Source organism: Aureobasidium namibiae, assembly GCF_000721765.1.
Source record: "Aureobasidium namibiae CBS 147.97 unplaced genomic scaffold scaffold_7, whole genome shotgun sequence".
NCBI lineage: Eukaryota > Fungi > Ascomycota > Dothideomycetes > Dothideales > Saccotheciaceae > Aureobasidium > Aureobasidium namibiae.
The window spans coordinates 491185-506105 of NW_013581202.1; the positions used below are offsets into that span (position 1 = coordinate 491185).

General features: G+C 50.7%; 9 protein-coding genes across 9 annotated transcripts; 4 read left to right on the top strand and 5 right to left on the bottom strand.

The window, feature by feature from the left end:
• Positions 1 to 12: 12 nt before the first annotated feature.
• M436DRAFT_63198 (Phosphoenolpyruvate/pyruvate domain-containing protein) lies at positions 13 to 873 on the bottom strand (the record flags this gene model as incomplete). The annotated part of the gene is made up of 1 exon (XM_013572663.1): positions 13 to 873. One exon carries the CDS (start codon positions 871 to 873, stop codon positions 13 to 15), a length of 861 nt encoding a protein of 286 aa, XP_013428117.1.
• A 316-nt stretch (positions 874 to 1189) lies between these two features.
• On the bottom strand, positions 1190 to 1586 carry M436DRAFT_44904 (uncharacterized protein; the record flags this gene model as incomplete). The annotated part of the gene is made up of 2 exons (XM_013572483.1): positions 1190 to 1336; positions 1389 to 1586. The coding sequence occupies 2 exons, from the start codon at positions 1584 to 1586 to the stop codon at positions 1190 to 1192; spliced, it is 345 nt and encodes a 114-aa protein (XP_013427937.1).
• Positions 1587 to 1969: 383 nt separating this feature from the next.
• Positions 1970 to 2484, top strand: M436DRAFT_81265 (uncharacterized protein; the record flags this gene model as incomplete). Its single annotated transcript, XM_013572826.1, has 2 exons — positions 1970 to 2140; positions 2194 to 2484. The coding sequence occupies 2 exons, from the start codon at positions 1970 to 1972 to the stop codon at positions 2482 to 2484; spliced, it is 462 nt and encodes a 153-aa protein (XP_013428280.1).
• Positions 2485 to 3153: 669 nt separating this feature from the next.
• M436DRAFT_45661 (uncharacterized protein) lies at positions 3154 to 4053 on the top strand (the record flags this gene model as incomplete). Its single annotated transcript, XM_013572620.1, has 2 exons — positions 3154 to 3466; positions 3518 to 4053. 2 exons carry the CDS (start codon positions 3154 to 3156, stop codon positions 4051 to 4053), a joined length of 849 nt encoding a protein of 282 aa, XP_013428074.1.
• A 648-nt stretch (positions 4054 to 4701) lies between these two features.
• On the bottom strand, positions 4702 to 5313 carry M436DRAFT_81267 (uncharacterized protein; the record flags this gene model as incomplete). The annotated part of the gene is made up of 2 exons (XM_013572827.1): positions 4702 to 5088; positions 5140 to 5313. 2 exons carry the CDS (start codon positions 5311 to 5313, stop codon positions 4702 to 4704), a joined length of 561 nt encoding a protein of 186 aa, XP_013428281.1.
• Positions 5314 to 5896: 583 nt separating this feature from the next.
• M436DRAFT_9855 (glycoside hydrolase family 43 protein) lies at positions 5897 to 6691 on the bottom strand (the record flags this gene model as incomplete). Its single annotated transcript, XM_013572371.1, has 1 exon — positions 5897 to 6691. A coding segment is annotated over one exon (795 nt), but the record flags the coding sequence as incomplete, so codon positions are not given.
• Positions 6692 to 7774: 1083 nt separating this feature from the next.
• M436DRAFT_15984 (DUF1613-domain-containing protein) lies at positions 7775 to 9292 on the top strand (the record flags this gene model as incomplete). The annotated part of the gene is made up of 3 exons (XM_013572386.1): positions 7775 to 8776; positions 8834 to 9068; positions 9156 to 9292. Coding segments are annotated over 3 exons (1374 nt in total), but the record flags the coding sequence as incomplete, so codon positions are not given.
• Positions 9293 to 9694: 402 nt separating this feature from the next.
• M436DRAFT_63204 (uncharacterized protein) lies at positions 9695 to 12385 on the top strand (the record flags this gene model as incomplete). The annotated part of the gene is made up of 9 exons (XM_013572664.1): positions 9695 to 9861; positions 10140 to 10202; positions 10264 to 10415; positions 10465 to 10529; positions 10638 to 10774; positions 11131 to 11269; positions 11576 to 11986; positions 12037 to 12263; positions 12316 to 12385. The coding sequence occupies 9 exons, from the start codon at positions 9695 to 9697 to the stop codon at positions 12383 to 12385; spliced, it is 1431 nt and encodes a 476-aa protein (XP_013428118.1).
• A 289-nt stretch (positions 12386 to 12674) lies between these two features.
• M436DRAFT_72252 (carbohydrate esterase family 8 protein) lies at positions 12675 to 13729 on the bottom strand (the record flags this gene model as incomplete). Its single annotated transcript, XM_013572746.1, has 2 exons — positions 12675 to 13223; positions 13286 to 13729. The coding sequence occupies 2 exons, from the start codon at positions 13727 to 13729 to the stop codon at positions 12675 to 12677; spliced, it is 993 nt and encodes a 330-aa protein (XP_013428200.1).
• Between the last annotated feature and the right edge of the window lie 1192 nt (positions 13730 to 14921).

The following is a 14921-nucleotide window of genomic DNA, read 5'->3' on the forward strand; positions in this document are numbered from 1 at the left end:
CACGCCGAGAGATCAGTATGGCGAGTTCGAAGAAACGATTCTGCTCGCACCCTGCTTGACACCCTGCAATGCCGTATGACCCCATGACCCCTGTGCTCTGCCCAGAGCAGTACTCACACCTTGGCCCAGAGCCAGCGAGTCCGTCATGGCACTGATCATAGTGAAGCCTCGGTCTGCGTAGTGTCTTGCTTGATCGCCGTCTGTACAGTAGATTCCTGAGTGTTTGCCAGCCTTCTTTGCCGCAATGAGGATCTTCTCGATAGCAGCTTTGAGTTCCTCGTGCATACCATCGGCAAGAATGGGATAGCCGATGCTGTTTCCTAGATCGTAAGGGCCCACGAAGAGCACATCAACACCAGGAACTGCAGCAATTTCGTCTACATTGTCCAATGCTTGTTGAGTCTCGATCTGGATGATAGTAACCAGTGCCTCGTTTGCTTGTTGCAAATAGTCGGATGCGGAAACGGGTTTGCCATTCTTGGGCACAAATCTCTCCATAGCAAATGGACTCCCGAAGCCTCTAACGCCCTGCGGTGGGAACTTTGCCGCTCTCACCACACCTCTTGCTTCCTCTGCGTTGTTGAGTTGAGGAATCACAATGCCATGGGCACCAGCATCTAGAGCACGCTTGATCATCCAGCCCTCGTTCGAGACCGTGCGCACGATGGGAGAAACACCACAAGATGCTATGGCAGCAACGGACTCGTGCATAGCGGTGTCACTGATGTTGCCATGTTCCGTGTCAACGCAGATCCAGGTTGGGTTCGTACGAGCTAGGATGCGTGAGAGGTTGGATCCTGGGAGCATCTGCCAGGCACCCAAAGCAAGGGAATTACTATGCAGTGTTTTGTGAAGGTGGTTGGCTGCTTGCATTATTGTCAGATTGGGGTTGGTGGAAGTAGGTGGTATAGGTAGATGATGAATCCGATTAGGCTGCCGAAGGATTGAGGCGATGAGCTTGATTTGTGAGTATAATGTGTATGGCTGATCGACTACGATATTCTGCTTCGCAATTCCTCTCTTTGGACAACGTTTGTTGACTCGAAATTTCGGATTGTAGTTAGAAAGGATGATATCTGGATCTGAGGTAAAGTGGAGAGCCCGATTGCCCCGCACGTTGTCAAGGTGATTAGCTCTTTCCCTCCTGGACCGACGGCAAGGTACAGATCTACATGATAAGAAAACAAGGTTAGGCAGAGGAGGATGGGGATGGCGCATCCAGCATGGCTTCGTCCATCAGTTTCTCAACCTCATGCTCCTTGAATCTATGCATGAGTTTTCTGGCCTCGCTGGTAGTGCTGAACTGGCCGGACTCTTTTGCTTTGTCTACATGGATCTAACAACACTGTCAGCAACATGATAGGAGATATAACGCAGAAATCACTGACCACAGGTGTATCGAATTCGTACATGTTCTTCCACTTCTGATCGGAATGCTCCATGACGTTGATCTCATCGTACTCGAAGGGTCGCTTGTCCCAGACATTAGACAAGACTCCCTTCGCATCTGAGCATAGCTTGCAGTTCGAACGCGTGAAAAGCGTAATTCGGCAAGCAAAGTTCCGGAGGGCGAGCGTGGGAAACATGGTTGTCGATGTGTAGTCTAGATTGAGAAGTGCTTGCTTGGTAGAATGATCAGAGATTTGGACATCGATGTTGCTAACAAGCGTTGCAAACATCCACGCTCCTACACCCAGAGCAACGACTCGAGGCTGATCTTGATCTCTTCGATACTGCACCATCTTGCAAAAAGCCTTCCTGGGATCATCATCATCATCATCATCACTTAAAGGTGTACAACAACACGTGCTATAGTTGAGTCAACGAACGTTACATTGTATAACCTTACGATCCTTACCCCGCTCCGCTCGACTGGAGCATCTCCAAGATATAACACCGACTCGGAACCATAACCAGATTCCAACCTCACCAACAAATCGAGAATCAAAGATACAGAGTAACATCGATCATGCCTGCTTACGAAGTCGAACACGTCAGCAAATTGACCGACGACCAGAAAGATCAGTTGGCCGAGGCAATCACCCAAATCCACAGCCAGCAATTCTCAACTCCCAGACTCTTTGTCAATGTCCGCATAACAGACATTTCAAATCAGCGAACCTATGTGGCAGGGAAACAGGTAAGCTGAACCAATTCTCGATGACCCAGATACGTCTGGTGACGTCCATGCAGCACAAAAGCAACCGCATATTTGCCTATGTGAGACATGGCCCATCACGCACACAATCCGACTACGATGCCGTGAGCAAAGCGCTAGAGGACGTGTGGACGAGAATCGTGCCTGACACAGAGCTTCGTCTTGTCATGTTCTACGGAGCGATAGTTGCTGGCATGGAAGCTGGGCTGAATATACCTCCTGCTGGGCAGGACGCCGAGTGGATCAAGGAGAACTGGGAAACTTTTGTCAAGAAGGCGGAGGGTGGTGATGGAGACTTTGCTGATCTGATAAAGCAGTATAGTTGATTATATGAATGGTATAGGATCTGAGAGAGATGACTACAATGTAATCGAAATCTCTAGTTGCCGGAAGTTCATGTATGCCCTGTTACGTAGCGAGTTACTTCTACATTTTGACCAAGGACTCGACTCATCCTGATCTGGTTTGGTGAACAAGTCGACGACCTCATACAGTAGTGTTTGGACAGTAGTAACGGCGGCAGGCGTATACAAATGATGACATGCCGGAGCTCGGGAGGAACGCAGACCGGTAGTTCGAGGCTAAACTCACCCGGACGAGGGGTCACAAAGCTTGACTCGGGGCCGAGGTCAACTCGCTAGTGCAGACTATAAGAGTAAGGAACATGGCTACCTCATCGTTGACAGTCTTCGGAGACTGTCAACCCATTGACTTTTAATACCACTGCGCTGCTCTACCGCTACGATGAAGACCAAGGAAGAAGTTGCAAGGCTCTCGGAGCTGGACCCGGAGCTCGCACAAGTAGGCATTGGAAGCTCTTCCACATTGATTGTTATACTAAACACATACAGTTCCTTAAGAACAACACCCTCCCTAAGGGTAACTGGGCCGACATCAAGCAATTCCGCGCGATGCGTGAGGATATGGAGGCCCAGAGACTCAAGGCATTGGGTTCCCCAGCTCCACACGTCGAAGAAGAGTTCAAGAACATTACCATGAGAGATGGTTTCGAGAGCCAGATCAAGATCCACAGACCAGCAGGCAAGTCTGGAGGACCTTTGCTCGTCCTAGTATATGGTGGCGGCTTTGTGGTCGGTAATAACCAGCAATTGACTCCCTACGGCCGGGGCCTGGCTAGAGCCTTTGACGCAGTCGTCGTGACGATTGCGTACAGACTGGCACCTGAGCACAAGTTCCCTACTGCGCCAAATGACACCGAAGACACTCTGTTGTGGATTGCGAAGAATGCAGAGTCTCTGTGTGCGGATCCTTCGAAGGGTTTCATACTTGGAGGCATCAGTGCAGGAGGTTTGTATCCCTCTTCCAGTCCTTGCAACTCTCTGATCTGACGCGAACCAGGTAACCTAAGTGCAGTCATTGCGCAGAAGACTCTGGAAGACAAGAGCCTGGCACACCCTCTTACGGGTCTTTGGCTCTGTGTCCCCCTCGTCTTCCCTAACAAAGATCTGGTACCAGACAAGTACAAGGACGTCTGGTTCTCACACGAACAAAACGCTGAAGCGCCTATTCTCGACAAGGACGCCATAGATGCTATTGGAGGCCATCTGGAACCGAACGAGAGCTCACCGCTCTATTCGCCGTTCAACAGCAAGAATCCTCACAAAGGATTGCCGCCAACTTACATCCAAGTAGATGGATTGGATCCCCTTCGCGACGATGGTTTGATTTACGAGCAGGTGTTGAGCGAGAATGGTGTAAAGACAAAACTCGACATTTGGCCAGGACTGCCTCACGCACATTTTGCTTTCCTGCCGTTCCTGAGCGGCAGCAAGAAGGCAATCCTCGACACCTTCTTGGGCTTCGGGTGGCTGTTGGGAGTTGACATTTCTCCTCAAAAGGTGCAGGAAGTTATGGTCGCACCGGCAGGCGGTTAGATTGGTCAAAGTCCTTTTGCTCGGCAGTTTGTCTCATGTCTGACGGCAGCCCAAATGAACGGCAGGTAGATTCATAAAAGACCGTATCATCTCTCTTGCTGTTGTATCATATAAATGTATTTGAAGCGATGCATGGTCCGAGGAGATAGAAAGATGAAATAAGGTCCGCTGGCTACGTCAGGGCACAATGGTTGGTGGCGCATGCGTGAGCGTGCCCTGTTGCCGCGTAGCAGCCAAGACGAATCTTGTCTGGGACCAACCTCTTATAAATGTACATGTCACTCCCTCGAATGGACCTCTCGCTGGTATCTTCTGACCAGCGGATAGAGTTATGCTTCAACAGTCTCGAAGCCCTCACGCACCCTAGACAGTCCGATGCCAACAGTATTTGCTTTCTATCAACTCCTTCTCTTTCTGGATTCAACCTCACGGCCACGTAGTCGAGTCGATGTTATGGTTGCGTAATCCCACACAAGTATGAGGGGAGGATGTGGTGAAAGAGCTTGAGCGAGTGGGTGATCCTTGGGGAGGGCTGTTTCGGATCGTCGTGAGAGTTTATGTACGGGTGGGTAAGATGTGTGTCCTGACTGGACTTGCTAGATAGCAGGTTGAGATTGCACAGGACTCGACAGCCTTCAGACAGGCTTTCTACTGGTTGTCGTGGACAGGATCGTACTTGGTTGAACCAGAAGCGGAGAGAGTGTTCACCGTGGATACACTGCGTTGACGATCTTGGTTCTGAGAGGGGTTCATAGATGGATTCGTCTGGGATACGAGCAGTTCAGCAGTGTTGACATGGCGCAGGACCTCAAGCGGATCTCGAGTGCTGCGAATGCGACGAAAGATCTCCTCAGCCTCGGCCAGTGGACGGTTGAGCAGGAAGTCGTACAGCCTTCGGAGTTCTGCGTTCTCCTGCGCGAGCTCTTCGTTTTTGCGTTTCAGGGCATTGGATCGTGTTGTGTTGGCTTCGACATCGTACACGCAGTCCTCGTATCTTCTGGCGCATGGTTGGCAAGTCGGTCTGATGCCGTCACACTGCCATCAGCGGTTAATGGAGCCCTCTGGCTAGAAGAAAGCCATTCTCACCTTGATACGAAGTCGCCTACAACACGCGCACGCCACGTGGACCACGCTGCGTTTCGGCTTGGTGACCTTTGCATCCGACAGTCGCTGGGATCCTGGCGCCGGTTCTGACTTGCTGCTTCCTCGTACAGTGTCACTCGGAGGGGCCGAGTCTGTGGGAGCATGGCTACCGTCCATGTTCATGTCATGAGCTGCGTCAAAGACACAGGAGATACCCTGACGATGTTCCACGACTTCTGCAAGGATGCTTCGAGGTGCAATCCTCAGTCCGAAAGTCGAAAAAGACGGAGTGGCTTCCGAAAGATAAGAGGAGAGAAGGAGTGAAAGACATGCGAGCAATGTTTTCAGAGAACGGCCCAATTCTGCGTCTTGCTTCTTCTTCTGACCCGGGCTTAGACGCTGTCTGCCCGCCAGTAGTCTTCGGTCGCACCAGGCACGCTGCTGAGGCATGCGGCGTCCACGTCTTATGGAAGGAGGTTGGTCCTCGGAGGCTTGCCCGACTCCGCGATTGGTCAGCTTTTGGGGGATCGAGCGATCAAGGACCCGGGCCCTGCGGGAACATTGCACACTTTTGCGTCTAGACACTCGACGTCCATACCATGACTAAACTGTGTGATATCCTACGTAGTCCTAGTCCCCTCTGTTGTCCCCTCTAACATCCTATGCATCTTCCGACTCAGTCGTTCTTGACGTACACCTGCAAGTTAGCACCTTGACCACGAATCAAAGCCGTGAACATAGCACGCCCTCCATTCCAGTCGGCATGGAATACAGCATGATCGCCATTGATAGCCATATCAAGACCGCCTGGAGCTGTAAGTCCATATGTACCAGTCTGAATAAGTCCGCCGAACTTCTTATAAGGTCCCTTGATGTTTCTCGATGTTGCGTAGGACACGTCATAAAGAGGCGTGACGTAGCAGTTCGAGCTGTAATAAAGAACATACGTCCCGTCGGGCATCTTGGTGAGAGATGGTGCTTCGACATAAGGACCATCAGCAGGATGGTTGACTATCAGCGGCGTAGGAAGACCAATCTTTGTGAAGCCATTGTCCACCGATACCTGCTGAAGCATTATAGGGGTACTGACTATAGGCTTCACCGTATTCCCGCAAGAGCCTCCCCTGCCAATCGCATTTCCATCGATCTTGTACACGACCCAACGTGTGTTGTCTTTCGGATCGTAGTAGCCGGCTGGATCTATCGCTCCCCCCTGAGCCGTAGGGCAAGCCCATGGATCTGGGCCTATAGGGGTGTATGGACCAGTGACTGTAGAAGCCGAAGCGATTCCCAGACAATGGAACCTAGGATTGGATTTCAGAGCAGCAGTATAGTACATGACGAAGCGGCCAGGTGCAAGTTGTACAACGTCCGGTGCCCACACAGCAGGTGCGTCGGGGTACACCCAGCTGGGGAGGTTCGGAAGGGCGTCTTTCTCGCCGAAGCTCGTCCAGGTACCGAAGTCATACGTATGAGCCATCGGAACATGCACACGCTTCCCGTTGACATGGGACATGGTTGAGAATGCCCACCACTCGTTTCCAATCCGTATAACTCAGGGGTCCGGAAAATTTAACCCATTCATGACGGGAGTCAACGTGATGCCTCTCTTCTCGATAGTAGTGTTGTCAGCAATGCTGAAGTCGTCCATGGCCACGGCGAAGGCCAGAAGTCCAACGGCTACCAAGGACACGATTCTCAAATAACGGAACAACATTTTGCTAGGAGATGAACAAGGAGTGTTCTTAGCAGGAAAGTAGTACGATGTGCGCTATGATGTTGAGTGTAGCCAAGGTATTGCAATTCAACGAGAGTGATCACCTACTGCGGTATATCTGCCTACACTTTGTCAGATTACTCAGAGCAGATGAAAGAAAGTGCTCATATCCTCTCTTTGTCATCAGGTCGAAGCCTGCCGATCCGCGAAAGGTCATTTTGTGATTCATCCGGCTTGGGCGTCGTGTCTGTTCTTTGTGTTCGCTTGCAGCATTTTACCAACTTTATGGCCGTTACCCGATCGTCTCATAGGAATGGACCCCAGGGCCGCTCTCGGCGAGATTCGAACATTCTTCCAATTCTAGTGTTCAACAAGAAAGGCATGTTGGATGCTATAAAGCAGCAAGGGTGGCCACACAAACGACTGAAGCGCTGCATCGATAGAACCAGATAGCGAAGGTAAAAACCTCGCACAAGACCATTCTGTAGCAGTTTGTGAGTATGATGGAGCAGGAATGATGAACGTCGCGGGGTGACTCCACGCGGCGGGACTCATCATGTCAATGGCCGAGACTTGTTTAGAGTCAGCGACGACGAATGGCGTTTTCATAATCAGCTGGAGAAAGCGTGCCAACTGGAACGGGCAGTGACAGCGTGTCAGGTATTTACTGAACGCGGATTGCATGTCGACTGAGAGGTCGCCGACTGCTGACGAGACCTCGACATCAATGCCAAGCCACACGGCATCTTTTTTAAGCCTGCGTTCTGACCACCAATCACTTTTGATGAACACGAGACACGTTCTGAAAATTGCGTCCTGATGGTCGAAGGTTCAACTGGAGGGACGACCGGCTCGCCTGGTGCGTTCAGTCCGCGCACTCCTTCGCAGCAACTGTTCAGCCCAGATGTGGTAGAGGGACAATGGCAGCCGATGCTAGAAAGCGATTGCACGTTCGAACCCGAAATGTTTCTCAGAGTTATGCACAATCTGATCAAAAATCCTAATATTATGTCCACGCATCTCTTCCGAGCGGATATACTCTACGATAGCGATGCCGACCACACTATTATCGAGGGACCCACAACCACGCACTTCAGCGACTTTACGAAGCATCTCAAACCAGAGTACAGGCCGAGATATGCTGAGCTTCCTGGGTTCAAGTGGGAGAGGACATATGTACGGCAACTTGTCCCACGCAATCGACAACTGGACAAGGATCTTCCGCAGACGTGTCATTTCTACACGCGCCTAGATGGAGAAACTACAAGAAATCTTATCCTCTACATCCCGCATGTGGAAGACTCAGAAGCTATGCCGTGGTATCATCCCAGGGTCCGCGCAGTTGCTTTCTCCCACTATTGGACGCCTTCATCCAGGCTGGGGGCCGTCGCAGTCCATTACTCTTTGTTCCCCGACATACCTTTGGACTCGAGACTCGAGCGAACAGCATTACAGCTGCTCACCAAGATTCACAAACACAGTAGAGGACAACAAGCAGGCTACCAGAAAAGGGTCCATCACGATCTAGTCGTTCCGCAGAAGACGTTCCAAGAGACATACGCCAGACTCAAGAGCACATATGCTAAGTTCCTGATCGAAGGCTGGGCAGAAGTGACTGACCCTGCAAAACACGTCTTTGAGGATCTTGGAATCGCTTCTTTCTTAATCGAGCTCTGGAAGGTCATGTATGATTGCACCCAACTTGCGGATGATAAGGGAAACGCCGTTCAGCTCGAGAAAGATAGCACGAAACCTCCGTTTCCGGGATTTGTGGACATCGGCTGTGGCAACGGTCTTCTTGTAAACATTTTGATCAAGGAAGGCTTCCCAGGTTGGGGTTTTGATGCGCGTCATCGAAAGTCATGGGAGACATTCGCACCTAACGTTAAGAGCAAACTTGCAGAAGGCATCCTGGTACCCGAAGTACTGAATCCGCAAGATTTCAGTGGGACCAATGACGAAGTAGCAGATGTGGTAGAGCAGTTGGAAGCGGTTGATTTGCTTCGAGATCGAGACTTCCACAACGGCCGATTCAAGAAGGGAACATTCATTGTGTCAAATCATGCGGATGAGCTTACTCCGTGGACTCCACTTCTCGCCTATCTCAATGATTCTCCATTCATCGCTATACCATGCTGTAGCCACAATCTGGCTGGCGCTCGATGGCGAGCACCTATATCGAAGGCTGCGAAGGAAAAAGCTGCTGCCCAACGACGTCAAGAGATTTCGGCCAAGGGTATTGATGACACAGATCCGCTGCGCAAGTCCCAAGCTGCGGAGACCGGTTCTTTGAAGAAACCAGCTGGCACGAAGAACGTACAGTCGGCGTATGCTTCTCTATGCGATTATGTCTCGGGTCTAGCGAATGATATGGGATTTGTTGTCGAGACCGAAATATTGCGCATACCTTCCACTCGCAACACTTGTATCCTGGGCAGGAAAACCAAATCACTGCAAATTGATGAGGAGACATCGAAAGAGCAGCATGTCCAGCACATCATTGCAAGAGAACTCAGTGCTCCGATTGAGGACATCTGCGCTGATTTTGTGAGGTGTGCGAAGAAACTGGTTGGCAAGAAAGGCGAAACTCACTAGGAGGTCAACACCCTGTCGTGTTGCTTCCTTAGTCATCGAGTTTCGTTGAGGCTGCCTCTTCGCACTCAAGTTCCGAGCGATGCGGTTGATCAGCAATTCTACTTCCTGATTTGTTGGGCTGGTGGAAATTCAGAAAGGTATCGCACTAATCGCACGTGTAATGGCGACAACCATAAAACTACGATGCAATGACAGTCTTCATGACCAGTGTTCATCGCAACCTCTTTGCTGAGCACAACCACGTCAATGCCTGACCGAGTAGCAGTGATCACAGTACAAGAAGAATCACCAAGAGACGTAACCTTGGAAGGTACAAGCGCCTTTGATGGTAACAAGTTGCTGGCTCTCGGGCTATACATCAGCGAAGCTTGCGATCTGTCTGGCGTGGCAGCCGAGATCGTGATCGGAATCAGGTAGGACAAGGAAGCTCGGTGGAAGCCACCATATGGTTGGTACGACGACTGAGCCACCCTCGAGCAAGGAAGAGCAGGAATTGCTGATAGCCAGAGGAGATCGGCCCACTCGATTAACACCATAGGCATACCCCATCGTAGCATGGGGAGGCACCATGATTTGCTGTTTTTCTTTGTCTTTTCCATACCACCCACAGTCGACATCCCCAAATGAACTTGTCATTGCGCATGCAGTAATCATCGAGGCGAATATTGTACATGTCTTCAATCTTCTGCAGGCTCCCGTTGGTCACGCTACAATTGAGTGACATGGGGCCTGAAGATTGGGCTCGAGTGCGTCCGTACGTCGTCCAACATGTGCAGAAGAAGAACCTTTGTTGCTACTAGCTGTAAGAGTGATAGATTTGCCGGCAGTTCCACACCCTCACATAGGCCGTCTGTTTTAGCTCGAGAGAAAGAAAGGAGGCTGGGAAAATATGTACAGCTGGCTGGAAAGTGCATGCCTGCCGACGTCATCGGCTCGCGTATCACCATCTTTTGCTCACCGATCTTTGGTACCACTTTTAATCTTTGATACACTTCGCTCATTGCAAAAGCTTTTAGTATCTGTCTTGTATGAATCCATCGTCTTCTCGAGAATCGTTATAGCATTTTCTCAGCTCTCTAATGTAAGTATTTATGCTTGAGACTTTGCCTTCCATTTCCTAGGTCGCTAAAAAATGGACAGTAATTATAACTGCTTGCAATAGAGGAAAATACATTCAGGACATCGATAGTTCACCAGCTATTCATCTTGTTCGGAGAACCGAGAAGGCTTCAAGAAATTGGTCTTGCGAGCTGTCTGGTCGCGCCTTCCCTACTCGTCCGCTCTTGCCAAAACTGCTTTCATCATGGCAGGACTTGGACTCAAATCGTGTGTTGCATCTCTCTCTTCCCCTTGTCCCGTCTCTTCTTTTACCGTTCGGTTGTATCTCACATTTGATTCTGCGCCCCCCCCCCCCCCCCCCCCCCCCCCCCCCCCCCCCCATGGGGACCACCACCACGACCCAAGCGGACCACCTACTGACCCCTTGCTGTATGGGCAACCTCCTAGGGCCTGTGGGACCACGCCCTGAAAATTAGTGTGGGAAGAGCGTCCCAGTGTCGGCTTGCCGATAGACCTCGCCGTCGTCGAGTAATGCCGTCGCCAAAACGTTGACAGGGTCATACGCCCAACACGACCCCCCCCCCCCCCCCCCCCATTGTCTCTATCCTTGCGAATCATTCAAGCACATCTACATCGTCCTTCACGCCTCCATTCTGTTCCAATTCACAGAGTGCATGTTCTGTTTGTCAGCAAAAAGAGCTTGGAATCAATCATGGTGGACAAGTTTATGACTGGTGCACTGTACGAGGCATGCTATGTGGTGTAAGTTTGGCTTGGTGCGAGTTTGGCCTAGTGCATACGTCGAAGTCGATGGATTCGTATTGTTTCCGTTCACCGGGACTTGTCAATGAAGCCATGAGACAATGCACAGTTGTCTGATTCAGAGCTCGGTGCTGTACGAGAGCCTCTCGTCGTTTGTCGAGCTCGGCGCAAACGGCTTGCTTCACTGAGTGACCGCTCTTGAATCACTCTCTCACACCTCGCTTTCTTTCTCAGTGCGCTCTCACCACACCCTTTTGAACATTCTTTGCCTTCATTATTTGGATACAACTCTTGGATATTGTCAAGATGCCGTCGTTGGCTAACGTTCTGCTCCAAAGCATTGCCTACATGGCAGAGAAGTTCCCCGACAAATGGATGGAGAAGATCCCCTACTACCGCGCAAGAGAAGAAGAGTTGAAGGAAGAGGAGCGTGAGGAGCGTCGTCGTGCTCGCAAGAACAAGCGCAGCCATTCGCACTCTCACAAACGCTCTGGCAGCCACCGCAGAGCACGCCACTACGACGACGATGAGGATTCCGACAGCTACGACGAAGAGTACGACCGCCGTGATCATAGAAGACACCGCAGTCTTGATGGACGTCGCCAACAGGGAGAAGACAGATCGTCCTACCGCAGATCTTACAACCCTGCCGACTATGCTCCTGTCGACAGACACGGTTACGCTGTCCAGCCTCCTGCTGCAGCTCGCCCCGTTGTGGTACGTTGATATAGTTCAAACTTCAGGAATCTATGCTGACTGGCATTCAGAATGGAGATATGCCTGGCGCAACCCCAGCCACGACTTCCTTCGCCAATGGTCCCCTTCCTACATCCACTTCCGGTCCGATCCCTGGCTATGTGCCTTACGCCCACGTTTACAGCACACCTGCTCAGGCTCAGAACACTTCTCACGGCCATGGTCTCCGTGACTCTCCCCGTGGCTCGTCAGACCGTCATGATCGCAAGGACTATCGCGTCGATCCTCGTAGCAGAAGGTTCGAATCTGTTTCTTACTTAGACTCTAAGATATGATACTGATCCTTTCAGATACTATGATGATCGTGACTATGACAGCGACGACTCCAAGTACCGCCGTCGCAGCACTCGCTACGACTAGACGTCCTCCAGCGACTTTGACACACGAACCGATTTGCATACATCAACGTCTTGACCGACACGAGTCAAGACACGAACGATACGAACGACATGGACATGACAAAAAAATGAAGACGACAGCATCGGGCGGTGAAATGCATTTGCATGAGGAAGGCGACATGGACGCATGGTTTTGATTCTTTTTTGCTTGCTTTCTTGCTTTCCCTCTGCTCTCATACATGACAAGGAAGTTGACTACATTGCGATTTGCTTCATCGAAAAACAAAGTCTCTACACGATGTTATACCTCCTCAAAGGTATGCTTTATCAATATAAGCAGCACTAGCATATCCACTTCCTAAAACATCAGTGATAGCAATAGCCTTGCTCAACTTTGTCTCAAACTTTCTAGTGCCCGCAGCGCCATCTCCAGTGTTGCCGTACTCGCCGAAAGTAACATGATCGGTATTCTCATCTCCAGTGTTCCAGATGTGCCAGCCATCCGCATTGATAACATTGGTCATGGTGGTGCTCTGCACAGCAACCCTCGCATAATCACCCCAAGGTCTGCCTAGGTAGTAAGCACCCTTTGGCACAGTAGCTCCACTCTTTGCAGCGATGGAGCAATGATCCAAGACGTAGTAGCCAGCTTCATTGGAAGCACGGCCAGAAGCGACGATGAAGCCGAGGTTCGCCGCCAACACGCGAATATCGCAATGAGTGAACCAGGCTAGACCGTGTTGGCCAAAGATGAAGTCTGTAGCGCCCTCGATGTAGGATTTTGCAAAGAGCTGGGTACCGGTTTGAGCGAGGATTGTGTCTTGGAAACCGAGGAATTTGCAGGCGTAGTAGCCTTGGTTCTGTGAGATATGGTGTCAGCTCAAGCAAAAGGTCAAAGTAAAGCAAGCAAGGGTCTTCGTACACTGGCTGAAGCACTGAGAGCAAGAGCTTGTCCGCCATTGCCATAGGTGTTGGCAAGATTGACATTGTAGAGTTTGAAGTTTGTGGACCATGCTCTCAATGTAGCGGTCAAGTCATCAGTGGCCACCGAATTCAGTGACAGCTTCTGAGTGATGGTGACAACGTTTTGGTTGTAGTCGTCTGTGTTTGTCGAGTAGCCATATACGGTAAGCGCAGCCTTTCTGGGTGCAATGTAAACTTGTTCAGAGTACGTGCCGGCTTCGATGAAGATGGATTGGGCGGTGGTGGACGAAGTGGACAGGGCGTTGACTGCGTCCTGGATCTTGGAGTATTGGCCCTTGGAAGGGGCTTTGCTGACCACCAGGGCACCACTGGGGGCAGAGGTTCTGCTAGCGGCCAGTGCTAGACAGAGGTTGAGGCACAAGGCCAGAATGTATGTGAGCATGGTTGATGAAGCGAGGAGTGATGGATCTGCTGTCGGAGAATCATACTGGACATCATTATTTATGTCTTTTTTTTGACCTACTGTGATAGCCAGGACGAGTTGGATTGCCCCGGGTACACAAGATATCGCTTATACCAGGCTGGTCTAGACGTTGGCTTCTACATGAAACACGACCTAAGCACAGTAAGTTTTTCCACAAATGCCAGGCACCGAAACCGCCATCCGCCGCGTCACCAAATGAACCGTCTTCGGCTGTCTATACATGAGGGGTAGCCCAGTATTTGCCCGTACAAACATGCTTTCAAAAAGTAGGAGATCAGGGGCGGATGGCTGAGTACGCACGAAAGACTGCTCATCTGACCAGAGCTGCTGCATAGTCTTGAGGTTTTGATTGGTGGAACAAGTTCATTGAATCTGCAGCTTGGAAAAAGCTTGGTAAGTGTGCTTGATTCTAATATGCAGATACAAGGCTGGAAGGTAGGGGAAGATGAAGGAGACGCGGCCGATGAAATTCTTCCGTCGTCTACTTCGTACTGGTTTCGGTGATGGTGCTCAATCAACATCTGCATTGGACGGCCATAAAGTAGTTGAGTTCGTCAATGAAAACAAGGTTTCGAGTATATAACACAAGTGATTAGGAGCGAAGAACAGGCAAGGTGCGGGGTATCATGTATTGATCTTGCGTCAATACAGGCTGTTGCCTCGGTCGACAGTTGTCAGAACGTGCGGTCTCTCAAGCATCGCTCGCTAATTTGCGATTGACCTGAACCCAAGGTGGCATCCAGATTGCACCATCGTTATCGATGTGGACGAACTCCTCAAAAGTATCATGCTACACGAGGGCTTCGGGTCACTGCTCGTGGCCACCACTGAAGCATCCCCCAAGCTGGTTCTCGCGCATTATGGTGAAATTGGCGATACCGGTACCTCCGGTCTTGACTTCATATAGCTTGTAAAGTATGCCGAAGAGTTTGTCTTTCAATCCACGAATTTAGCCGATCGAGAATTGGCCAGCTTCCATAGCATGAGCTTCTGTGTACCTCAAGAAGCGAAGCCGTATTTGACGTCGCTGGTGATGAAGCCGTGACAGGCATCTTTGAAGGCAGCCCCATTGATTCGAGTCCAGTCATATTTGGTAGGGATGGCATTGACCCATGAGACGATTTTCTCGAGGTGCCAAGTGGCAGATTGT